At 40.7% G+C, this 27,829-nt stretch overlaps 1 protein-coding gene across 1 annotated transcript in view; it reads left to right on the top strand.

Moving 5' to 3' along the window:
• Positions 1-19,457: 19,457 nt before the first annotated feature.
• The window catches only part of pde4d (phosphodiesterase 4D, cAMP-specific), a gene marked incomplete at its 5' end in the record, with an annotated part of 145,242 nt that continues 136,870 nt past the window's right edge, over positions 19,458-27,829 (top strand). The window contains one exon of the mRNA XM_083979112.1: positions 19,458-19,648. Coding sequence (XP_083835238.1) covers positions 19,458-19,648 — 191 coding nt within the window. The remainder of the gene's footprint in view (positions 19,649-27,829) is intronic.

The raw sequence follows: 27,829 nt of genomic DNA on the forward strand, positions 1-27,829 counted from the left end.
TATATATTGTTTGCCTGTGAATCAGTAATGTGGAACACAGATGGCTATAATGGAATTCCCTTTTGTAAAGAAAATGCAGTTTATTACTGCACGTAAGCATTCAACACAAAACATGATGGAAATTTAGAGAGAGGACCAGCTGAGGAAAAAATGACGTTTCATGATTTCCTGAAACTTTTTAATACGTCTGGCAGATTGTTAACAACGAGGAAAACATGACAGGAATGGTAAAACAGTTGCAGACTGTTTGCATATTCTCCAGTCAAACCACACCACAATTTGATTATTTATTTCTTTGAAGTTCGACAGGATTTTCTGCATGTGTCACAACACTTTGCTCTCTGCGGATGATCATGGCCATCCAGTTCAGCACAACTGGTTGTATCTAATTGTGTATGCGTGTGTGCATGCATGTGTGTGTGAGAGAGGGACAGGGAGAGACAGGAGAAAGGCAGGTGTAAGCTTGAGGTTATTAGGCCAGCTAAAGAGAACAGGGTTGTGTAACTCTGATAATTCACTGACCTTTACCTTTTACACTCTAATGCATTCTAATAGGCTGGTGGATCCCAGCATGGCTCCTTTTCACCAACACACACAAATACACATGTATGCACGAGTGCCTAGTCTAGGAGAAAGCTTTCATACTGTCAAAACCCCTGGGAGGCTGTACAAACTTACCTCAACCTGTCAAGATGGTGCTATCTAACCTTAAAATAACCAACAGCAAATTTGAAAAACTCCATTCACTGCATACAAAATTCTTGATATGTACAATCTGTATACCTGTTTTTATTTATTTTTTGATTTCGTTGTGTAAAATTGAAATGACCATGCACATTTGGGATTAGTTGGGATGGGCAGTTTTTTTCTAATATGTTTTTTTATGTTTTATTTATTTCATCCTCTTTCTGATTAACTCTGTGTGACTAAGCCCTGCCTGTTTTCAGAGGTGGCACACACCATGCAAAAGAATGACCGGTCCGGGGACGACATGCAACGCGACAGTGTAAGCAAAAGACCCCTTCTTTTTCCATTCTTAAATCTCCCATTTCTTCACATTCTTTTACTCTCTCATCTTTGTATCACTGGGACACTACTTTTTTCAATCTTCATATTCAGGTCTAGAATATAACACATTTATGCGACTGAACAAATATTGTGGGTGTCCTGATTCAGATTATGTTTCTGGTATTTACGGGTTTCATTAATATGCCAGTAGTAACACAGATAGTTACAAAAGTGTTTTCTATTTTCTGGGAATTCCCCACTTTTGGCCATTTGTCAAATTTGAAGCAGACCTGTGAATAGGTCTGAACTCATACTGTTGCTCAATAGAAAACTTGAATGTCCCTGAATTAATGAGGTGTAGTCTTTATTTTGCATAATCAGTTAATTCATCCATTTGTTTGTTTGTTTTTGTTTCTGTTTCATCTTCCTGCACAAATTATAGTGTAACCATTCATGATGCTCAGTGCACATTCCTCCTTTTCAGAGTGTGGTCAGCTTTTTTTATGGGCTTCAGTGAGATTGAATTTTTTTGTTTGTTTCATTGTTAATTATGATTTGAGGGCTATGCCTGCAAGTAGTCGTTTATGTCTTTTTAAAATTCTTATTCAAATAATTATTAAAAGGGTTAGTTTTTTATACGCAATGTAAACCAATTAATTTCAGGTTCACCAACAAATTGATTAATCCGCCTGTCATTTAAGATCTACATAACTCAGTAAATAAGTGAGGTGCTGTCACTGTGTAGTAATAAGTAGAGGCTGTAGTATAAATAGGGCTATTTTACACCAACTCCCCTCACTTTCAAAACATTCATGCATTCGCTACACCCTCCACTCCAACACCCATCCCCCACAGTGGCATCAAACCAACTGTATCTGGGCTTTCAAACAAGTTGCTTGCAAGCTGTCTGTCACCCACCACTATCCATCTGGATTTAATAGGCAGGTTGCTGGAAAGCCTAACATATAACTAGAGAGAGGTCAGAGCTGCAGCGTTAAACCAGACATAGAGCTTGGCTAAAGCAGCAGCTGACACTATTAGGTTTAACCTGACATGCATTGATAGGATGTTCAGTCACACTGTACAGTTGTTGTGTATCAAAAGACTTGACATCACATGGAGAATGCACATAGAGTTTCCATTGAAAAGGCACTTGTGGGAATATCAGCCAAAATATAATTGGCAGATTTAAACACAGCTGTCTTATTATTTGCCACATGATCCACATTTCTTTGTTTCTCTGTGAATCATGATGACAGAAATGTCAAAATGGTCATTTCAGCCTGGTATTGAGGTTCCCACTGGTCTGTATAGAAAGCATTTTATTATGTTCTATAGTTCTAACACACAATACTGTAACTGTGTGAGATGTAAATGTGCTCTTTAGGTTTTTCTCTTTTAAATGGGTCAGTGTAAACTGTCATTTTCACTTGCAGAGAATCTGAACTGATGCTAATGAACTGTTTCTCCTAAGGGTAGAATAGAAAAAAATATATATCCAAAGACATGATTGCTTGCAAGGCAGGCTGCTCAAACTAATGCATAATACTACATTAAAAAGGATATTTCAACATTTTGGCAAATTGGCCCATTGTCATAATCCCTATAGTCATGTCCCTATAGTCAGGTTCTTTACCTTTAATTGTTGGTGCAAGCTGTTTTTTTGATCGGCGGGGCAGAGATACAAGCTGCTCAGCTAAAGTTAACGGAGGCATATGGTTTCACCACGCTATGAAATAATAATGGAACGTTACGAAATGCAGTTGTTTTTTAGGTAAATGCATACGGAGCTACAGCTGCTCGGCAGAGTGACTTCAAGAGCGCAAGTAGTTCTGAGTATTCGCTTCGCGTGTAGCAATGTTACATAATTATACGCTATTGCGTGGCGAATGTCCATGAACTTGTCCATGAGAGTGTTTTGGAGTTGTTGGATTGTGTATTTGATGAGTGATGGGGGAAATCCGGAAATACCATATGCCTCTGTCGTGTTAGCTGAGCAGCTTGTATTTCTGCCGCGCTGATGGTAAAACAGCTTGCACTGACAATTTAAGATAATGAACCTATGACTATAGGGATTATGGCAATGGGCTAATTTGCCAAAATGTTGAAATATCTCTAAAACAAAAAGCATGTAGCAGCCCCACTGGCAAACCATTAAAAAGAGCTGCATAAATATCAGTGATTATTAAAACTGAGAGCGACATGGACAAATGACCTTTAAGATGCCTTAAAACCACTACCAATGGAACAAAAACGGATTGATCATCCACATTCTGAAGAGTAAATTAATTCTAAAATGTTCTGAATGACATTACAGGAGAATAGTGGTGACAATTAGCAGGTTCACCTTGGTGTAGTCTTTATACCAGTGCTGATTGGAGCTGATGATTTGTCAGATGTTATCAGGGTTTTCTGACCAGTTGAGTTGGGGTTCAACTGTAAGACAGTAACAGTAATAGGTTTGGTCAGGTTCATGTCAGACGTGACTGTGATTAATGTTTTCATAGATTACTGCAAGAGAGATTGGGTAGAGGAGGCCAAGGAAGAAGAGAGCCAAGCGTTGTGAGGGAAATGGGTGGGACATCAGGAGAGGACAGGTGATTGGAGAGAAGAGAGTAAAGGTGGGGGTTGGGTTAAGATAAGAAGCGAAGGTGAAAAACAAACTGAGAGCAGAGATGCTCTCTAATCATCCTGAGGGGCATGTTGAGGTAGAGCAGGGACACAGGCTGCGCTGATGAATACATTTTGCAAGGCTCCCGGGGGCTGTCCAATCAGGCAGCGCCATTGATGAATAGTCATGAGTCACCTTATCAGCATTACCATGGTTACGCAGATGTGACTGTGGCCCTGTGAATGTGATGAGGGAATAAAAATGGGCCAAACGCCGCTCCGTCTCCTTCCTACGCACATCTTGATCACCAATTAGAGCCCAGCAGGGCAGCATCCAGGTCATGTGTTGGGCCTCTCCAGCCTCAAGCATAAGGAGACTGGGTTTTGAGTGAGGTGAATGGACCAGGGGAGAGGGTGAGGATGATGTTAGGGAATTGATGTGCTGGAAGAGTGCAAAGAGGGAGGATTTGGATTTAGAATAACTGGATTATTTGATGACTTTAAATCACATTAATCAACAGTTGAAACACAGCACATATCGGCAGGATGGAGAGAAGGGAAGTAGATGACAGGATATTAAATGGAAATTTGATTGAACAGGACCAGAGGAGTGGAACGTTATAAGAGAGGTGGAAAAGTGACTGAAGGATTAGCAGGACATAAAACAACTGCAGGGGATGAGATGAAGACAATGGACAAGGGATAATTGAATAAAGGGGTGGTACGTAATGATTTACACAATTCCTCTTTCTCTCACAAAAAAAGGTACATTGTTATGAGGTGATCAGTTTCTAAAAGGCCACTGCTTTAACTCTCAACACTGGTGAGGATCCCTTTCAGGATTTGAGTGGCCCATCAAAGATGGGCACCACTTATCGAGAATAATAACACGGCAATGTTTCTTAATATCTCAGTTCAGAGAGGATGCACTCTTGATATTTCATTAATTTCACTAATTCTTCTTTATTTGTTCTGAAATGAACATTTTACAGCATAATACACAGCAGAGGTCATTGTCAAGATGAACCTGATAATATAATAATAGTCCTCTTATCACTGATTTACCAGACCGAGTGCAAACAATGTTAATTGTTTTTGAGCCACTGCTTATCTAGCTGCTTATTTATTTATGAGAGAGTGGAGCAATCTCCTGCATATTTGAAACATGTAATTAGGTAGCTCCATACAATGGGGACATACTCAGGCACTCAGGGTAATTATGTGTTTTTCCCCTTAAGCCAAAAGCCAAAACTCAACTGGGGCAAATCTGTTTTATCTGTCTGATCTCCTTGTACGTGCAAGAGTCTGCCAGTCTGCTTTGTTGTCAATGTAGAGTCTTCAGAGACAAAGAGGGAGACAATATTGATATTTCCTCTTACCATTTGTTCACTGTTCTCATTTAACAACCTGTGGACTCTGTTTAAAGTGTGATTAATCTTGCATAGTGAGTTTAGGGCCAAAACAGCACAGATGTAGAGTTAACATGGAGGAGTCATGAAGCGATGAATCTGTCATCATGTTTGTGTCAAAGTTTACCCTTCAATTCATGGATGACACATTGTGTGTTTCCTCCCCTCTTAGAAAACAATCCAGATATGTATCTTCAGGGATGCTGATGTCTTGTACAGTTCAGTTAAAGACAGAAAATGTGTGTAAGTTTTAAGTAACTTCAACCTATTAGCCTGCTATCGGTCTTTTCCCTCCCACATCTGCTGCAAAAGTTGTCCTGGAAGGGTCAGGGTGCTTCCAGGTTATTTCATCTCATTTCACAGTGCACAGAGCAGTGCATCAGAGAGCCAATGTATTAAGCCAAGAAAGACTCTAGGTCTTGTCCCTGCTAGACATTTCCTCTCCTACTCCAGGCTACTCGCAGGGGACTTGATTCATCTTTATCACTGCCAACATCACACTTAAAAACACCTCTGTTACGTCATTATCACATAGGCTGTCCTGTTAGTTTTCTTGTACTAAGTCTTTCCTTGTGCCTCAATTTTCATTCTTCTCTCATTTTTGCTGCTGAGATAAATAGGAAGTTGGGGGATATCTAATGCCATAGTGAGAGCCAAAGTGTTTTCTTTGGTCTTGCAACCACACACATCACACACACACACACACACACACGCACGCACACGCACGCACGCACACACACACACACACACACACACACACACACACACACACACACACACACACACACACACACACACACACACACACACACACACACACACACACACACACACACACACACACACACACACACACGTATGTCATGACTGTCTAAGAATAGACAGGTAATTTGCATATAACAATACCAGATACCTAGAGGAGGCAAGGAGGTGTTCCATATCCTGCACAACTGAAGGTAAATAACAGGAAGAAATTTGCATTACTGCCACATATGGAGCAGCTGAAAGCACAGGCTGCGTTTCACACAGTAAATGTGATGACACTGAGGTGTCTGATTTATGGAGAATCTAGATCTTTACACTGAAGGTCTAATCATTACTGTCAGTGAAAAACCTCTTTGTTCTTCAGTGTGCAATTAAGAAGTCAGAGACATCTCCTCGCAGCATTATTTTCTCTGTAATTTCCACCCTTACAGTAATACACTAACACCACTGATATCCTAAGATGTTATGGACATTAAAACATAAACGGCACATTGCCACGTCACTGTTTCAATGTATCATCACCATTCACCACAATATTAATCTATGCCTGTGGAATTATTCATAATGTGGTTCCAAGACAAAAAAGAGAAATTAAATACTTTATTATCCCCAGTCCCAACCCACCACCCTTTCTCTTCATCCTTTGACCTGGCTGGCACTGTGTGCTAGGAGATGAACTGAGTTAATTTTTATAACCCCAAGGGATACTGTGTTTTACAGCTATGTGTACCACCAGATCAAGCTGTAAAAAAAGAAAACACACACACACACACACACCCCGGTTGTAAATACCATTGATTTCCAGTATGGAGAGTGTAGCTGTAGCAACCTTTTTACGAAGACGGTATGCACTATCCCTGTCGTTCAGATTCGTATTGTAGAGTAACATAAACCACTGAGATTAATTTCCCCTTCATATATCAGGCTGCATACAGGTTGCGTTCTCTTCAGAGTTAATGCTATTTAGTCAGAGGGAAAAAGGAGACAGAAGAGAAAGCTATCAATAAAGTTAGGCTATGGATAAAACCTCTGTCTATCTGTTTGGTTTCAAATGTAGTGCTGTGACTTAAAGCCAAGAGCTGCCTATACAGGCAGATAAATAGTGGGGCTAAATTGTTTTCTCAACCAGGTGATTTAGCTACTGCATCTCTTCGAATTGCAATCTTTCTCTTTCATCTTCTCTCTCGTTTCCCCTCTCTATTCCTTCCTTTCCTCTGTGTTAACTTCTTTCCGAGTCACTTCTCTCATCGCGCCCCGGCTCACCAAGAATCTATTTAAGATTCATTCTCTGATAAAATCAATTGCTAAATTCATAGCAAAGAGATGAGTGATGGCACTGTTGATGTAGGAGTGCACTTGACCAGGGCCGTAGACAGGGTTTTGAAATTGGTGAGGTCTGGAGGGGTGGAGGGGCCCTCTAGCTAGTAGTTATTTTATAGGTTGTACATAAGTAGGCATCAAAATGGAAAAAGTCATTGTTTCTCATTGCATACTGTTAAATGAATAAAAACATTTATTTTTTTATTATTATTATAGACCCATTACATATGAAAGGAGGCTGCCACATGCTTGACCATCAGGACAGGAATGTTCTATGGTTTTCAGCCTTCTATGATTATATTTAGCCTGTTTACAGCTGAGAACATCAGGTATTGTTCCCTCTCCATTAAATACAGTGCAGTGAAAAAGCATTTGCCCCCTTCCGGATTACTTTCTTGCAGATTTGTCATACTTAAATGTTCTTTTTTTTTTTGTTTGTTTATAGTATTTTGGTTGGGCAGCCACTGTTCTAAGGGGTGGGGGTGGGGGTAAGTGGTGGTTGAAAAAGGAAAAAGTCCTTGTTTCTCATTGTATGTAGGCCTACTTGTGCCTATCAAATGAATAAAAACATTTTTTTTTTTTTAATGACCCACAATTGTATAAAGTAGCCTAGACTTTGTACTTTTAGGACAGGAATGTTCTATGGTTTTCAGCCTTCTATAATTACTGTATTCGGCAAATCATCTTATCACGCAAAAAGTCACAACAAACAGGTTTTGCACAATGGTTTGCACAGATAAGTCTTAAAATATGTGCAACACCTACTCATCACAATCCACGCCATCTAAGCTACACAGTTATCAGCTGTTATTAAAACCCAACTCATCAATAACATCACGTTATTGGACCACCGCTAACATTACACAACAAACCGTTAACAATTAATCTACATTCAAACCGAAGCAACAATAATGTTAACTGTACTCAACAAGCTATTATTACAAGGTTTACAACAGATGTGACAGACAACCGGACTGTGTGTGTGTGTGTAAGAGAGAGAGAGAGAGAGAGAGAGAGAGAGAGAGAGAGAGAGAGAGAGAGAGAGATTTTTTTTTATTTATTTATTTTTTTTATTTGTATATTGTTGTATATATTCATGAGTTGTACTGTGTCATTGATTACTAATGCTTTGGCAACATAGTTCTTTTAACTGTCATGCCAATAAAGCGAATTTGAATTGAATTGAATTGAATTGAATTGAGAGAGAGAGAGAGAGAGAGAGAGAGAGAGAGAGAGAGAGAGAGAGAGAGAGAGAGAGAAGCTACGTAAAACCAAAACCTGTTAGCTGTTAGCTACCGTAGCTCAGGCGTTGGTCTCCTGTCAGGTAAAAGCTGCCGTTTATTCCTGAAATGAAGCTCATGAAGTTGTTGAGCCTCTCCGGTACAGTTATCCATCACTGCTGTTGAATTAGCTGCTAAACTGCTGGACGCTAAAACCGAGGGGGCCGTCTGTGTGTTTACAATTCACGAAAGCAACGTGAACGTACGTGCCGCTAACATAGATGAGGCAGCAGTAGCTCAGGCTCTGAAATACAGCGAGACGGCGAGTGGCTTAGGTAAACTCTGTTGAGTCGCCTTTATTAGACTATGAAAATCACTAAATGCTGTGGTAAAGTTATCTGAAAAAAAAAATTAAAAAAATTAAACCTTAGATTAACTAAGTTCCTGACAGCCGAGGGGAGGTACTGCGCGGTACTGCCTCCCCCGACTTCACGTCCTTGGTACACAGCGGACGTAAAATGGCCTGTTGTGGTTGGTTCAGACATCACACATGTTAGTAACCATATAAATATTGTATTTCCTTTTTATATATAAAGGGGGACGTTTTTTAGTTTTTATTCTGAATTTAGATGTTAATTTTAATAATTAAAAATAAAAGTTAAAGGTGTACAGAAAAGAAAATTGAATTTGAGCCCACTTTGGGTCATAAAATTAATGTGATAACTCATCTTTCAGACGTTGTAGGCCAAACTTTGTGCAAAATTCTATTTTTGAGTAAATCCGGGATGAAAGTGTGTATTTTTTTTTTCGCATTGGATAATGCAGGCGCACGGATTATACGTCAGCCTGTACACGATTCATCAGCCACTGATATTGGATCCGTCATCCGTCATTCAAACGTCTGAGACACGCACACACACACACGGAGCTCGGGCTCGCCCCAAGCTTTGAATATCCCGCCCGCTCGATAACGACCAATCAAATTCGTTTTCCTCACTCGGGTAAACTCGTGTTGCAGCTCGTGACAACTCGGCGCGACAAACAGGACAAACGGCCATTTCTGTACACCTTTAAGAAAACAAGTGGGTGGGCCCAAGCCCGTTAGGCCCGCCCATAACGCCGTGCCTGGCCTACACATTCTACATCGACTTGACTAATGCAGGTTTGCTCCATACGCTCCTGGCTTGAAGTGAAGTTCATTCCTGCGATTTTAAACCTAGGTAGGCTATGTCATGATCATAGCGCCCCTATGAGTTTGAGACCGAGTTTACTGAAGCTGAAGGAAATGGAGGAGAAAAGTGAAAGAGGGAGAGATGCCGGTGGAGTGAGTCTATGTGCTTGACCTGGGGGAATCAAGTGGTCATGTGTGGTCACTGCCTACTGAATGTTTGTGCTGCCAGTTGGCCTCGGACGTGTGTTGTCAGTGCCTGGACGCTAAAGTGGACGTGGAAAGTTGCTGCATAACGTATAACTGGAGGAGAGTGGGTGAGTTGTTTTCGTCTCTTTTCAATAGAAACCAGGCAAAGCTAACAGATGTTTGATGCCTCTTATGTGCTGGGACCCTGTTTGTGCTGTTGATGGAGTTTGGTGCTGTTCTGAGCATTGTTTGTGGCTATGAGTGGCTTTTTGATCGCGGTTTGCTCATGCTGTTTGTTATGGTGCGGTCTTTGCTAAAGTTGCTACAACTAAGTTAGAGAAGCTAGCGGTTAGCAGACTTCATCTCGCGAGGGGTGGGGGCGGGGGTCTAGTGTCACGGTGCGTTGGACAATGGGTTAAACTTACGCCAGAATATCCCTTTAAAGCACTTTTGTTAAATGTCAGTACAACAAAGTTTTACTGAAATCTTACAGTATGTTTGGCAGTGCCATGTTTATAAGCACTAGGAAATGTCAGTAGGCTAGCCTATGACAATTTTCTTAAATTTGTGTTTCCTACTGCAGTGAAAAAAAATAAGATAACAATTCAAAGTAACTTTGTAATGGTGTAAGTAGGCTACAGCAGGCTATTCAAATGCAAGTAGGGCCTATACTCGTTTTGGAAAAAAGTGGTACCGATTATCCCTAGTAGCCTACTATCATTATATACACACCTCATCAGAAAATGAAATAATAATAAGAAAGTAGCCGTGAATGCCTAACTTCTCCAGGTAAAGCTCTGAATTTACTGTATGTGTTTTGAATGGTGTCACTGTGAACACTATGAAAATTTAAAGGCCAAGCCCCACCAATGTTTGGTGTAGCCATCTTAATCTCTTGAAAGGCCGAGGGAAATAGGAGGTGCTAATGAAAAATTCAGTTAAAAAAAAAAAGCATGACTTTCTGTTTGCTAACACATGGTCTTATTGATATGAATCACATGATATGAGGGAGGGAGTAAATTCTAAACCTTTAACAGCAGGTTCCCATGTGTTACAGTTTGAGTAAATGAGATTTGTATGTGGGGAGAATGCCTCAGTGAAGCCAAAATTGAACCACCTGTATCTAAGAAGCTTCACATCAAGAGTCTTCATCAAAAGGTGACAACCCCCTGTAGAAAAGGTCGTGAATACATTTTTTTTTGTCAAATACATTCCAATTTGCATATTAACCATTTCCATAATAAAAGCAGGAATCAAAGCAGAGTGTGGGTAGTGTTTTCTCAAGTCTTGCATGTTGGTTAGCAGTGAAAAAATATCTATTTTTCAATGCGTGCAGAGATTTCAGAGACTGGTAATACGTACTGATGTGCTGTTACGATCAAAGTATCCTCAGACTGTTTAAACAAACTTTTTTTTCTTTTTTTCCTCCTCTTCAGTCAGATTTTGTCGCAGGGCTGTGCAAACACATGTAAACTAAGGGCTGAAGTCAGAGAAGGACCCATTATGTAGCCTATATTTTTTTTTAAACTCCCATAGTCACCAAAACCGTATTAAATATAGGAACTATGCAAGTCTGGTCTGGTTTTCAGCCATGAGACATCAGGTGGCAGGCAGAGAGCCTCCATTCTCCCTCGTAACAAGTTAAGTAATGTATTTAACCATCACAATTACTCAGAAGCTTTTTAATTAAAATCTTAAAAATCCTGTTCCACTTTAAATTCCCACAAATCTTTCTGAATTAATTAAGACTGATATATAGACCTGACATGTTGCTTTATCTACCCCTCTGAAACAAAACTGGTTAGATATGAGGATTTTGCAGAGCATGTGCACAGCTGCCTGAAGCTGCTAATAACTGAATTCAAACACTTTACCAATCAGAAACTGTGACTACTTAGTAGGTTCGTTAGCAAGCTGGTTTTCTATGCTAAATTAAAAGTTTGCAATTATAATTGTAACAGTCTTGCAGACTTTCAAAAAGGGCTCATCTGCAATTTGGCCCCAGGAAAATCATTAATTGATTTATCTACTACAGATTCTGTCTAAAGACAGAGATGGCACAATTTATTTCTCACATGGTGAGAAAAAGATTATTAATTTGTTAGCTTTGTTGATAGATAAAAGATTTATTTTCAAAGCAGCTGATGTAGATTCCTCAATTATGAATAAATTAAATGGGCATTAAACAATTAAGTGTTTATTAGAGTTTAAAAAACATTAAAGCATAAGTAAGCGATCCGGTCGTTTCGGCTAATGCTGCGTTCCAGGCAGGCTTTTGAAACCGTAAAATTACAGCTTCAAGTCACGACTTACGACTTTGTAGCGTTCCAGGCAACCCACTCGTGTTTTTCCTACCTGTTTTACCTGTGAAACTGCACTATAACGGCCACTCGTAACTTCCAACCCGTGAACTCGTACCAGTTCGATCTGGTACGAGTTCACAGGTCGGAAAAACACGAGTTACAGGCTGCCTTGAACGCACCATAACAGTCCTCGTCCCGACGTCACCACATTCACGGCGTTCCTTGGCTGCACACACAGCCCTGCATGCCGTTCTCTCTCCTCATTGGATAAAAACTGTAGGATACGAGAAAAGTTTTCTCCTCGGCTCAGAGCAGACTAGAGGGACTGAGAGACCCGTGTTTCGGTCCAAACACTCTATGTAAGTGATTGCTGTCGGAAGATATAACTATTTAAGACTTAGCCTATATTAACACAAATATTCCGCTTACTTCTGCTTTAAGTAAAAATACATTAAGATAGGAATACTGGTGAGAAATTGTATTGATGTAAAATAATGTGAAAGACACAATCTGAATGCCTTTCTTTGTTCTTTTATACCACTTTAATGCAGAGTATACTTTTGCTACAAGAAGAGGTGTCAATCAAAACAAGATCAAATGTGGGCAACTGGGCATTTCTTTACAATGATCTTACTGTAATGGGCTCTCTCAATCTGCCATTTCCTGGTTCAAATCTCAGAACTCTCATCATTTCCATGTTCTTTTTTGGGGAAAAAAACAAAGACACCAAGTAACTACTGTGGCAAACCACAGGGGGGGGGGGGGGCAGCTGCGTTTACCGTGCGCCCCTGTCTGTATGTGAACCTGTGTCTGTCTATGTGCGGGCAGAGATGAGAGATGGTGTTGGTTTTTTTTAATAATCATGCTAGCGTTTCACCATCTCTCATCTGTCAGCTGTCAGCCTCTCAACCTGCCGCCTCTCTCGCATGCGGGCGCACCGCACATAAACACACGTGAGGAGAATTTTTTTTTTTTTTTTTCTGTTAGTGGGAAACACTGATCAAGCTGTGCGTACGCACAACTCTGCGCAATATTCCATTGATAAATCACACCGGACCCAAGAATGGTGCAGACATGAACACACCTCATATTCCACCCCCAGAATGCCTCAGCACAACCATAGTGGTCAGCACGTGCATAATTAAGTAGCCATGTGCGCTCTGTGGAGCGGCAACAAATTAACAACAAAGACAACGGGCGGAGAGCTTGATTCACCCGGAATGATGCTTCGTCGGACCTGCCCTCGCTTTTGAGGTCGGTTCTTTTACAGTCTATGGGTCGGTTGTGAGAAAAATGCCTGCTGTCCAGACAACTGTGTTTTTAATTTTTTTTTTTTTTTTTTGTTCTTCATCACGCGATCGACCCAAATGTCTTCGACGTAATGAGCACCCCTGGCTTACACCGACAAATAAAGGTAACAAACCTACTGCTATGACTATAGCGATTATGGCAATGGGCCAATTTGCCAAAATGTTGAACTATCCCTTTAATAACTTAATATACAGATGCCTGATGACCAAAATCCTTCATCTGAAAACATAAAACATAAAACATAAATATGTAGATAAACAACCAATATTTAAAATGTCACTTAAAAATCAGTTTTGAGCAATTGGCCTCAACGCTGACATTGACACATGTTTAGCTAATATTATGTCTCTGAAAGGTGTGTACATCTCAAAAATAAATAAATCTAGTAGTTTAGACATTTTAATGTGGAACGGTTACATTACATTACTTTAATGTTTGTTGGCTATTTTACTGAGATTAATAGGAAGGTTGATATTGTAATATTGTGTTGATTATAGCTTGGCCACCATTGTAAGGATACCCAATAACCATGGAGTGTCACTTTGATAACTACTATTTAAAAGTAGTCTCTATTAACCTTACTGTTTTCATACAAAACAGTTGTTTACTCAAAGGCTGTGTGCTTTTTCATAAAATATGACCTGTAGGCTGCCTTGCCCAAATACGTAGATCAACCTGACCAATGCTGGATTTGCGCATGAAGCACACAGAGAACACAGAAGAGTCACAGTACACTAATTAACCTTTCACTGATCCCACTTATCATAAAGAGCCACTCCAGGCATTAGGATAGACAGCACACGTGAGATAAAATGAAGGACTGTGTGTTTTATCTACAGTGGGAAAACACACACACACACACACACAGTTTGATGTCCTAACCTTTGTAATCTCTTGTGTCCGCCTACCTCTCAAACATGCAGCCAATGACGTGACTAACATAATTTTCTGATTCATCCATTAACATAATAATAACATCCAATTTCACTTTTTCCAAAAACCAAAACTCCAGCATGAGGATGAACACTTTTTCCTTTGCTACTTAATGGTAAATATGTTATTGCTTGTATTTCTACTGACCTCAAATCAAGAGAGGAAAACTACAAGCCATTATGTGAAATAAAGTGCAAGCGCAAATATAACAGTACTGTCTATTTCTATAATGGTTTAAAAGAGGTAATTTTGCTAGTTGCTCAGTGGTTTCTGAACATAATGTAAGAAGAGTTCGTACATAATCGTGACTTATCTTCACTGACTCATGAGATCCATCATCCACCTGCTTTACCCCCAGCCCGCTAAGTGAGGGTTAATCATGTCAGCTTCCCCGTTCCCTTCTGTAGCCTCCATCTATGGCAATGAGTCTAATACAGGTAATTATGTAGGAATGAAAGGCTCGATGGCTTCCTGGATGAAGATTGGCATCTTGATGGATGCTGGGGTGGATGGGAATGGGGGGTGGGGGATTGAGGTGTTTTGGCTGTGTGATGGAGGGAGAGGCAGAGCAGTCACGACAAAGAGAGGGTCGGCAAACACACGCACACACACACCTTAGTGCTCAGAGAGGTTTTTGTGGTCTAATAAAGATGTATAATGCTGTAAGGGGCAGCGTATAGTGCTAACTGCCAGGGTAATTCATTTGTTTGCACTTGGAGGACGAATAGGTGTTTTTATCCACCTGGCTGCTCCAGGCCATGCATGCACTGCTGGACTGTACTTGGCACAGTAAATCAATCTATTATATGAATGCCTGTAATTCATAACGTGGACCAAAATACGGAAAAACATGGAATTCATTTCAGCTTGCTGTTGGTACAAGATTATAAGTAAGGTTGAATTACCGACTAGGCAAGGTTGGTGACTGGCTGTGGGCCTCAGACTCCCTTGGTCCCCTGAAGCTCCAAGTGGTGACATGTCCAGTAGTTTTGGTAATTTCATTAATAGCAAAGGAAGGAAGCCATCGAGCCTTTTTACCATCAAAGTGAAAATTCAGCAAACAAGAGATCTTTACTGTTGGCTGCTTCTGGCTTAGAAAACTCCATCAGTTTTTATAATCTTTATTTATATTGCGCTCACATAATTCATATTCCTTAAGATAAAATTGTTTAGATTACCACAAAATAAGCCAAATTTAATTTTATCCCACCTCTGGAGGACTGGTTGCAATGACAAAAGGACATACACAACATAACACAACACAGCGACAGTATTGTTTTAACCCCCTACAGGTTAACCTGGTCCTCTGACTGTTGTATGTGTATCTGATTCAGTTTTGTTTGCTAGGGAAGTTGTAACTTTACTCGTTGGAAAGCCATATGTCGTAGAATTATCACCTGTATAAGAGTTATTTGGAATGTAAACTTTAATGGTTGATCCCTAATGGGAAAGCCTTGTTATTCATGCGGAACAAATGAAAACTCCTCATGGTTCTTGGCAAGATTAATGCCACAGAACCTGCCTCAATTTATCATGCTGTCTCTCACTGGCCCACTCCATATGTGTGTGTGCTTGTGTACTCAAGTGTATTGTGTCCTGAATCAAAGATAGTCCTGGAACCACTCAATACGAAAATAACTGATTACCTCTGTGCAGTCCCTGAGGACAGGCCTCCAAAGAAACGACGAGACAAAATTGAACTTCTTCTTCCACCTTTGTCCAGTAGAGGCTAGTCATTGGCTTATTGTGTGTTCAATAAGAGGAAAAAAAAATATGGGTTATTCTCCTTGAGGCCAGTACGTGGGAAGCTGAATAGTCATTTGCATACTAAAAATTGTAATTTGCATGAACTAATTGTTTGTCTATCTTAAAGAGTGACTGAATGGATCTCCAGGTGCAAAAAAGATATGTTTGACAAAAGCATAAGAGACCTTGAATTAAAGTGGAACTGTTTTGAATGGAAAGGCTTTGCTCTGTCATCACTGCAGCAGAATCAACTTTTCTGATTCCCACTTAATAGCATGACCACCTGATGTGTTTCTTGCAGGTTAACTTACTGTGGAATGAGCGTCTCTCCTCTCACACTGTCTCAGCTTTCAGTCAGCTCTTGCCCCCTGCTGATATTCCTATCATTTGATTTTTTTCTCTCTGCTCTTGACCTGATGTGTTGTATCATTTTCACTTGGAGCCTCCTCTTTCTATCAATCAAGGGACAATCTGTTCCATCGTTTGTTAGGTCCAACACAGTGCCGTTCTTTTCAATAACATTTAAAGGGATAGTTCAACATTTTGGCAAATCGGCCCATTGCCATAATCGCTGTAGTCATAGCAGTAGGTTCGTTACCTTTATTTGTCGGTGTAAGCTATTTTTAGAATGGAGGAGCGGAGCGGCAGGCTGCTCAGAGCTACGCTATGGAGGCTAAAGGAATTTCTTGGTTTCCCTCATCAAACTCATCAAATACAAAATCCCAAAACTCCAAAACGCTCTGGTGGACAAGTTGTGACCTGCACATTCACCACGCTATGAGATAATAACGGAACGTTACGAAACGGAGCCGTTTTCGAGGTAAATACAGGGTAAATACAGAGTCTGCTTGCTGAAAAACTGTCCCTGAACGCAACGCGCATCAGCGGTTTTGCATGAATTTACCTCTAAAACGGCTCCGTCTCGTAACGTTCCGTTATTATCTCATAGCGTGGTGATTGTGCAGCTCACAACGTGTCCACGACAGCGTTTTGGAGTTGTTGGGTTGTGTATTTGATGAGTTTGATGAGGAAAACCAAGAAATTCCATTAGCCTCCATAGAGTAGCTCTGAGCAGCCTGCCGCTTCGCTCCTCCGTTCTAAAAATAGCTTACACCGACAAATAAAGGTAACGAACCTACTGCTATGACTATAGCGATTATGGCAATGGGCCAATTTGCCAAAATGTTGAACTATCCCTTTAATCACTCTTACTGTCTTGACTTTATTTTACAAATTTAACACTATTCTTAACTTATTCTGGATCTCATCTATCTAACCTCTGATGTTTAATGTATCTTAGATGTTTAATGCAACACATCAATCATTGCTGTGGTGATGCATACAGAAATTTTAGAAGCATAAAATGCACGGCTGAGTTGCATGCAAAGATGGGATTTAAAATTCATATAATTTGTATGCATAATAGTGAGCCCCAAATGAAACTTAATTCATATATACGGTATATTCAAATACATTTTTTTTATAAATACGTACAAAAAAACAACTTTGTAAATGAAATGTAACAAGAGCTCCACTCTTTAAATTACCTGTTCGAAGAGCATAAAGCCATCCTATCTTTTGTGCAATGCATAAGGCGTGTTGTAAATGTACAGTAATAGGGTGTGTGTGTGTGTGTGTGTGTTCTCTTTAAAACTTTCATTTGCGTGTTAAACCCAAACCACCCCTACACCTTTGTGTTGATAAGTGTCAGTGGCAGGTTTTTTGTTTTTCTTAAAAAAAAAAAGAAAGGCTTTAATGAGAAAAATGGAAAAACTAAAAAAGAAAGGGGGGGTTTAACACACCAAGGGATACATTTATCTTAGAGCATTTGTAGGCTATGACACATTCAAGGTCCACCACAACCCATTATGATGTCACACAGGTGTTTTCATTTATTGGCATGATTGGACCTGCCTGTGTGGACGATGCTGAATGGACTAATCTTCTTGTTCTGCCTGTTGTACAGGTTACACTGTCATCATCATTCAGGTGTTAGCCTACTGTTTGTCTAGTTTGTTGGCTTAACTGTTAGCTTGGCAGTGCGCTGAAATGGAGCAATGTCAGCGGAGTCCTGTTCCTGACCATATGGCAGATGTAAGTCCAGTATTCTCCCACGCTACAGTATGTTTTGGTATCGTATTGCTGGGTCTCTTAGCTGCTAATTTCCTCAATGTATTCAGGCTAGGAAAAGTAGTTTCTATCTTTTGTGCGCCGTAGTTGCTAATGCCTGTCTGTATGCTCACTGTGAGTGCTCTCTTAACAATAACAACAATTTGTGTAGCAAAATATTATTCACACTGAAAGTAAACGGTATACTACAATAGGCAATGTTTGCTTTATGGAGAACTTTGGAGCTCCACTGGAGCAAGCTTAGCTAGCTGGAAGCTGAATGTTACCCATCTGGAAAATCCTGCAACTCCCCTTAAAGTAGCACTATCGCAAACTCCAATTCTTTGTTGGCCACTAGATGGAACCACTGGTGCAGCGTATCAGATACAGTATAAACATCCTCGTCCTCTTTAGCATGCCATTCAGGAGGTGGGGCTGAGTGTCGGGCCGGTTTGTCTCATAACAAAAAGGAATTCTGCACCTATGCATATTTCAGTTTTTTTTATTGCTATTACTGCTGTATTTGCGATAGATAAATCTTCCCTATTCAGCATCTGTAGCTACTGTGGCTTTTTCACGTGTGCACAATAATTGTACAATCTGTTACCTGTACTGTAGGTGCAATATATTGGTTTATGTAACACAGTGTTAAGTTGACGCAGATGGGTGTTTTTAAGACGTTCTTATCACTGAGTGGATAAGGCAAAACTGTGCTAAAACCTAACCTGTTATTGCTTCTTTTGTTTGTACTTCGACTTTACCAATGAAACTTTACACAACAAGGATAATAAGGTTCCAAAACCATCTACTGGTTACAGGTTACAAATGGCTACTGTATCTACTGTATGTGTCTACCAACTCTTTCCATGGTCTGATCTTTCATACTAAAACACAGTGCTTGAACTTGAAAGGTGCTGACAATAAGGGACCCACAGCTCAGTAGGGCCCACAACAACACACAGTGGCCTAATCCAAATTATTATTTAGACCAAATTAGCAAAAGCTTCATCAGACATAGTGGATAAGTATTGAATCAGAATGACTGTTAAGTTGTCTGTTACTGTCACTGACTGCCATCTGTCATGCCCTGGTTGAGATAAATAAAAAATGATAGTCTATGAAACAAGTGGTGATGAAAGGTCAGGGGGCAGGGGCCCACTTACTAGAATTACTAGTAATGGCCCTGCTTGAACTATTGTTGTTTCCTTCCCTTTTATTTAACATCTTCTGTTAAACCCCATATGAGAACATCTCTGCATGCTTGTCTATCTTTACTTTGAATTCAGAATTCACCCACACTTCATTCCTCTTCACCTAGGTGTCAGATGATTCGTCTGACTCCCCAGAACCAGGGCCAGTCACCTGCATGGAGCCCTTCCTGGTGCGGAGGCTGTCTTGCCGGACGGTCCAGTTGCCCCCTTTGGCCTTTAGGCAGGCAGAACAGTACTACTGTGATCGCAAGCCGGAGCCAGACACAGTAACAGTTCCACCGCGACCCACCACACTGCCACTTCGAACCCCGCCACTCATTGCCATCACCTCGGCTGACGCTAGCAGGTAGGGACAATGTGAGTGTGTGTGCATGTCTTTGTGTGTGTTCTAACTAACGAAATAGTTTTCAGTGCAATGTGTAATTGGAGAGGGGGCTGAGTAGAGTGGAGTGGATAGTTGGATGAAGTGACTGAGGACACATCACATGCCAAGTACCTGACACCGTCTACAGATTGAAATGTTGCTTGTTTTCATTTGTGTCAGTTCAGTAAAAAAAAAAAAAAAAACTTAAAACTTCCTTGCAATATGTGGAGACCACAGGTCTAGACTGTTTTGTGAAGGGATGAATTTCTGATGTCTAAATTGAGTGCGACTATTTTGATATTGTTAAAACTTTGCAAAACCAGCACCAATGAGCAAACATGGCTCTGATTACAAGGTAGAGTGGTCATAGCTATGTTGTTTTAGAGGGTCGTGCATTAATCTTAATATTGGTAGTCCGTTATGTTTGTATGAGGAGGGAAAAATGTCAGATGCTCTGGACAAAAATGTCTTTCAAATACCTCTAATGTAATATAAAAGGTTGCTAATTAACAGTCATCTCTCATTTTGTAGATGTCTGAGCAGGCTTCATAACAACAAACCATGGGTCTCAGATCAGTCGGTTTTCAGCTGCAACATGATACAAAAAAAAAACCATACAGATGACAGGATATTCAATGTGTGATAAATTACCTGACTCATGTAATCTTTAAGTCTCTGCAAATTGAGTTTCACGTCATAGTCAAATGAAAGGGAATTAGTAGCAGCCTGAAATGTAGGAAATTAATTACGGAATTTCACATGTGGTTTCGATAAATCTGGAGTGTTATACAGTGCACAGCTACACAGTCGTTTTGTAGTCTCACTTTTGGAGGTTATGACAGTTATTTAACTGCATCAGTTTTATGACATAGTTGTACAACATTGCTTTCAGTGTGCAGTCAGAGCCTCTCCGTGCTTGGAAAACATGACCATACAGCAGCTGAGAGAAGAATCACACCCGATCCGGAGAATGCTGGAGAGTGCATCAGAGTTGTTTAGATGAAATGAGGTTTGGCAGAGACACCGCCAAGTCTCCGACCAGCTTGATTCTCTGAGGAGAGACAGAAACAAACATACCAAACAGCATTCTGTATCAAAGACTGTGGTCCAGTGGGGAACTCATAATTTAATTTAGAACGAACGGCCTAGAAATATATCTTGACACTTGGAAAGAGCGTAGAAATCCGGTGGTCAATCTGCTCTGTCAGTGGAAAATCCCCCATTGTTCTGAGTTAGTGCTGTACTGTATGTGGAAACTGGATGACAGATGACAGAGGATGTTTGTCAATCAAGGAGAAAGAGGACCTCCTCTAACTTGACTTTGATCATGATAGTATGTTTCAAAAGGCTCATCGCGGCTGTAGTACCTGCATAACACTGTTCAGTGGCTTGCTATGTTCCAGATGAGAAAGAAAATGCATCTGCCCACTATTTTTTATTTTCCTGTCTTGGTTCTCTCCCTCTTGCTCAGGGAAATGGGAACTGTGATACAGTATATTTTTCTTTGTTTCTCATATTTTTGTCTGTAGCTAGGTGTGTCACCATCTTCACTGTTCACTGACTCTTCACCGTTGCCTACTTGTATCACAGATAAAAGCTCCTGCTTCCCATAATGAAAAAACAGTCAATATTGAATAATTTACTCACAGTCATTGTGATAATGCCGAAAAAGTGTCAAGCAGAGGTGGAGGCAGCCCATTCTCTTTGAATAACTGTCAACAAACTTGTATGTGAACTTCAGAAAAGGGCAAACAATTCTCAAGAGTGTAAAACTGCCCACTCCTTGAAAATCCGGTTACAGTGGCTGGATAAGGATGGAGTGATTAGAAGGGAGGATGTGTGAATATTGGAAGGAAGATTAAGGCGGGACAGGTTTGTCACAGACTCCTCTACTTAATGACAAATTTTTTTTTATGTCATTGCTTTGTTTGGCCCTCCTTTTCCTGTGAACAGAAAGACAGCAAGAAAGTTGTAGGTTTGATTCACTTAGGCCTTCCTGGGTGGAGTTGGCATGAGTGTGCAGTCTAAACACATGCACACTAGGTTGAATGGTGACTCTAAATTTCCTCTAGGTGTGAATGTGAGTGTGTGTGGTTGTCTCTCTGTGTCAGCTCTGTGATAGATTGATGACCTGGCCAGGGTGTACCCCGACCTCACCCAGTGTCAACTTGGATTGACTCTAGCCACCCCCGCGACCTAGCCTTAATAAGTAGTACAGACAATGGATGGATGGAGAAACAACCTGCTGTGAAATCTGTGTTTTGTTGTGTAAAAGAGTATGTCCAATACCATACTGTAAGACTTTGTAGTTGTAGTAGGCCTTCATGGTGGCAAAAATATTGTGAAGCAAATTTGAGTCCTAAGTTTGAGAATTTAAGGGAAAATAGTGGGGGAAAAATTTTAACAAAGCGCAAATGAAGCTTTGATTCAAGATTGATGAATCTATAATATCGGATCACTGTCATAGCTTTACTCTTGGGCAAACACAGACTGACAGACAGTCTGTAATGTCTTGGGCAAAAATGGGTCGGTATCATATCTTGTTTTTAATTATCGGGTTCCCATCCGATCTCGGAACAAAATGTAACGGTATTATCGCGTTAAGACACGTCAATTTTGACCCGAGACGACCTCTAGTGCGCAGTATTAATGGCAGAGTGATGAAGAAGCAAAAAAATGTATGTTTTCCATTAGTTGCATTCATAATGTGAAAAACAAAAAATGATTCTTTCCATTAAGCAGTTCTAAAACTATGGTCTTTGTTTCGGCTGACAGCAAACACATAGAATGATTGCTTTAGTTTAAACTGTAACTACAGTACAACAAAGGAAAAGTCCATAAGCTTTTTTACATAATTTATAGGCTGAAAGGTCTTGTCTCAAAATACATTAACATACTGTACAGTACATTGATTGTTCTGGTAGGTGCAAATCTCGAGGCAGCATGATTTGCTACCACTATTAATAATATAGAGAGTGGATTAAGTTTTGTTTTGTTTACATTCACATGGATGCACATTATTCTTTTTTAATTGCAATAAATGAGTGTGTTTTTTTAACATCAACACTCTCAGAAGAGCACAAGTCAAGACCAGCACATCAACAAATGGATAAGCTGAGACTGTTTATTTTGTTGAATAATTAATGTGACCCTATACCAACCTATGCTGATTAAGACTGTACCTGTATCAATAATAGTACTGGATATTGGGAACTAAATCAAAACAATCAATCAGTAGACTGATTTACAATTTTCTAAAATGTCATCCCAGGAGTCATGTGCTTAGTGCAAGAGATCGACTGTTGCTGCAAACTACTATTTCTTTTTTACTTTTACAAACACTCACTGATACACACAGACTATAGATATAAAATGTTAATCCTGTTTTCTTTTGTTTAGTTAAAAATGAAGCTCACTGTGTGGAATTGAATACGGTCATCATTGACATCATAACTGCCCCTAGATCAGTTATTATTCCATTACCAAAATTTGCAGTAAGTAGAAAAGACAAAACCCAAATGGAAGATTCAGGTCACTTCTCTGTGTGTGAAGCAGTTAGTTCTGCTACATGCGCTGTCTCAGTGCATGGGTCTGTCACATTTGTCACACACACTTTTATTTTTTGTTCTTTTTTTTTTTTAGCTCCTGGCAAGAGTCCTCTGGATGAGCATGGTGCAAAGTAGACAAGCAGATGAGGTTGCAACTAGACAGAAATTGCTACCCTCACTTGGGTTAGCAGAACATTGGCAAAGAGCCTCATCTTGATCTTTTGATCATCTATGGTGAAGAGCCCACAAAACACTCGGCACTCCATTTTTATTTAGTAGTTTGATTTAAATATAAAATATATCAAGCAGAAAGCAGATAGTTAAAGCCCCAGTATGTATTTGGCCTTTTATTAGCAAAAATCAAATACTGCTTTCATGAATATGTATTTCACTGAAGTCGAATCACACCCGCATACAAATGAAAGCTTTCTTGTACCTTAGAATGAGTTGTTACAAGTCGTTACAAATACATAAGTGGGCGACGCACCGAACCGAGGCGGCCATGTCGCATTGCTATTTTTTACGTTCAGTGGCAGCATGACCGTAGGTAACCACAGAAACTCAGCGGAGCTGTCGGCTCGGGGAGAAAGTTTTCCAGGTAGCGCCTGTTAAAACTGTCACCACTGTGTAGTGTGAGGAAGGACGGAGGCCCTGCTAGATGGGGGTAATTCCTACATACTATACCTTTAATATGAAGCCTGTCCTCTGCCTGACTGTAGTCTGTAGACTTTAAAAAAAAAACAGAATATTTTTTTTTTTTTTTTAATGTTTGAATTGTTAAACAAAGTGATAGACCTGTGGTTAGTTTCAGGATAGATAAAGGAGGACCAACACAAAGTTCACACGAGCTGCTCATGTGCACATGCATGGCACTCCTATATTCTCTTATAGCTCTGTGTGCTGTCCTGCCACCATCACACTACACTTTACCTCCCCCTTGTGTTTTCACTCACTTTGGTTCTGAGAAGATTACAGTTCTGCTGTTTAAGAGGAGAGATTGCATTCCCCACACTGTTGGCTTCTAGAGTAATGGGCTTGAGCTGGAAAGGTGGTGTAGAAAGAGGAAGGAGGAAAGCAGTGCCTGAAAATCCCTGTTCCCTTAAAACAGAGGAGAAATTGAACAAGGGTGCTGATGTTTGCACTCCTCTGCACCCTGTGGACCACACACACACACACACACACACACACACACACACACACACACACACACACACACACACACACACACACACACACACACACACACACACACCCTGTAATGATTTTTTTTTACTGTGAAGGTGATCTTATTTTACCTGCAGCGTGCTTAATGCCTTGTGTTATGAGTAAATCCATAATTTGGTCAGTTCTATTTAGTGTTTACTTCTACAATCCTATAAAACTACCGTTGTTGTTGTTGTACTAAACCTAAATTCAATTTGGAGGGGAAAAAAACCGGTCCAGTGTTGTTGTACGATTTGGCCACCTGGCTCCCTGTCTACTCCCACCTCCTGCTTTAAAGCATGGAGAATTTAGGGGAGGTGCTTTGGGTGGGTCCCTCATGTTTAATGCATTATTCTGTTCCCTATATCCTGCCGCCGTCTGTTCCTGCAGGGGGATTTGATCAGGGGAGACCACTATTATCATGTCTGGGTGCGTTAACGCAAACCGCACGTCAAGTTAAGCACAGCCTTGTGGGTTTTATAAAAGTTTGCAGTTACCGTGGATGGACTATCCGCCCGCGTGGAACTGTCCTGCGCTGCACATCTCGCACTGCCGCAGCAAAAACAAGCACCTTGCTGAGATGGGCGTGCACGGAGGAAGCGGGGAGCACTTGGAAACCAAACTCAACTGAGAGTTCCTCCTTGCAGGACACTTCCAAGCCGCAGTTACAGTACAGAGGGATACCTCGTGATGCGTAAATGGATTTAATTTTATCTCAGTCTAATGAGTTTCTGCAAAGAGAGAAGATAAAGTTGATGGAGTTAAACTTATTACGTGAACTCCAAAAAGCAAACTGGACGTGAGGCACTCAGAGTAACTAAATAAATAACTTCTGGGGCTTATAATTTTACTATCGACTTTTTAAAATTAAATATATTTTGCGGTCTCATCACCTTTCTCACATTTCTCCTGGTTATTCCAGTGCATTTTATTATTATTATTATTATTTTTAAAACCTATTTTAAATCCAACGTGGTGAGGAGGATGGACCCTGCCTGCGCCAAAGTGGGGACGGCGTCTCTAGTCGCCGGCGGCGGAACCGGCGTGAGCGCGAAGGCGCCGAAACATCTGTGGAGGCAGCAGAACCAGGCAGCGCTCTCTCCGCTCCACCACGCAGCGCTCTCTCCGCTCCACCACGCAGCGCTCTCTCCGCTCCACCACGCGCTGGTAGTGCGCAAGAACGACCGAGTGAGACAAAGAGGCTTTTCGGACACCGAGAGATACCTCAACCCGAGGAACATGGATCGGACTTACGCAGTGGACACGGGACACCGACCTGGGCTGAAGAAATCTAGGATGTCGTGGCCGTCGTCGTTTCAAGGTCTTCGACGGTAAGGGCAAAAGGGAAACTGCTTTGTTTCATCTTCATCTTTTTTTTTAATTATCCTCGCTGAAGCTGGGCGTTATTTAAAAGGACTGAGCGCGAGAGCGGAGAAGTGTTTTAGATCGTATTTAGTCCTAACTTTGGGGAGGTTATGGTTCATTTTTCATATCAGCCCCGTGTTCGACCCCTAACATCACTTTTGTGTAACGTTGTCCGAAGCAGTTACTGTGTGCAATGTTGTGCTGCAGAAAGGATGGAGAAAGTATCTGCTCATAATCGAGATGTAAACGGTGAAAAAGAGAAAAGAGACGCGAATTATGACCACAAGAGCGTTGCATTTTGTCTCCTTTCACACTTTCAACATCGCATACGTAACTTATCTCTGTTCATTGTTGCCTTATAGACATTGATCATACAGTAGCTGACAGTTGTCCGTTTAATTTGGGTCCGAAAGTCGTGTCATCCTGAATCATCCGTTTGTTTTCCAAACAATAAAAACAATGGGACAAAGTCAAAAGAGTAACTGAGTTACATCGCATGCTTTTATATTCATGTTCCTATCTGTTCATCAGGCTATATCTGGCACATTAGGACAAGTGGACATGAAACGTAGGCGTTGACCAAGGACAGGTCACGGGAAAGTGACCTGTAAGTGCTGTGCCCTGAACACATCACATGCAGGCAGCCTCTCTGTCTTTTAAGATAATGTTTAGTGACCTTCAGTACCCACATAGTATGGGGTTAGTAGCCCAGTGTTCATGTTCCAAAGTAAAATTAAAGCAGATACAGTAGGCTACATCATTGCTAATTCATAATGACCACATTCTCTGAAATGACACTGACAATAATCTGACTCACTACACATGACAACATGGATAATTTTAGCACATATGCGACATGCAGTGGATGTTGCTTGCACATGAGCTTTTTAACCAGAGCAACTACAGAAAAAAATGATGACAGTAGCCTAATATTTGCAATAACAGTTTCAGTGAAACCCGTCTGCATACAGACAGATACAAAAGCAGCTCGGCACTCAGACAGCCAGGGTGTGTGGGGAAATGTTTCTGCTCTAATTACTCACTTGTTCTGGGAAAAGAGGGAGAGAAAAAAGAGCAACTGAAATGAAAACTGAGAAGGTCACCTCAGCTCCCTAGCTGAAGTGACAGCTGCACATGTAAGATTCTGTTTCCTCTCGTACTCCTTTCTTTCATAAATTTTGATTCAGACATGAGTGATGCTCACCTGCACGTCTAGTCACCAGCCAGCTACAGGAAGTGCACTGGCTTGTCTGGTCGACCGACAGAGCGGTCGCTGTCACGGTGGCAGAACATTCACATTCCCCAAAGAAAGAGGAGGAGGGAGTGAGGGAGGGAGGGATGAGAGCACTGGTGGAAGTGACATTACAAAGTGGTGTGCTGGAATAAAACACCTCATATGATGTTACAATAATGCATTGAAATTATTTGCCACGCTAATGAAATGAAGTGCAACAGGAGATACTCATGCAGTTCAGCTGTCCTGAAGATGAAACACTTTTCACATTTGCTTCAGGAGGATAATTAAACATAGATTAACCCAAACAAATCAAATTTCACACAGGAGGCTAATTATGTAAGAGGCACATTGCTCTCCAGCACATATACGGGAACAGTAAGACCAGCTAAATCAAATTTTGTTCCCTGTACACCATGGCCCAGCGTCCCATTATTTGTGGTTGTTCAGTGGAGCCATTTCAGTGGATGTATGTTCATCCATTTGGTTTTATGGTTCTACTGTATCATCTTGTTACAGTGTCTTCTCCCTCTGTGATTTGCAAATGCCTCCATCTGGTGTGGATGTCATTAAATGAACTTGTATTAAGAGTAGGAATCATAAAATAAAATCCTATCATGAGTCATTGTTCACAGCAACAATGCAGGTGATTATTCCAAGCACATCATATTGCGAGTCATTTTGAACAGCAGTTGTGTGAAAGCCGAATGGCTGTAGTTAAAATATGTGCACTAAAATGATACCTCTGCCTCCAAAGTGAGTCAAGTCTTTTCATTGTGTGTAAATTACATTCATCCTGAGCCTGAAAATAAT

This window comes from Trachurus trachurus (genome assembly GCF_905171665.1).
Source record: "Trachurus trachurus genome assembly, chromosome: 9".
NCBI lineage: Eukaryota > Metazoa > Chordata > Actinopteri > Carangiformes > Carangidae > Trachurus > Trachurus trachurus.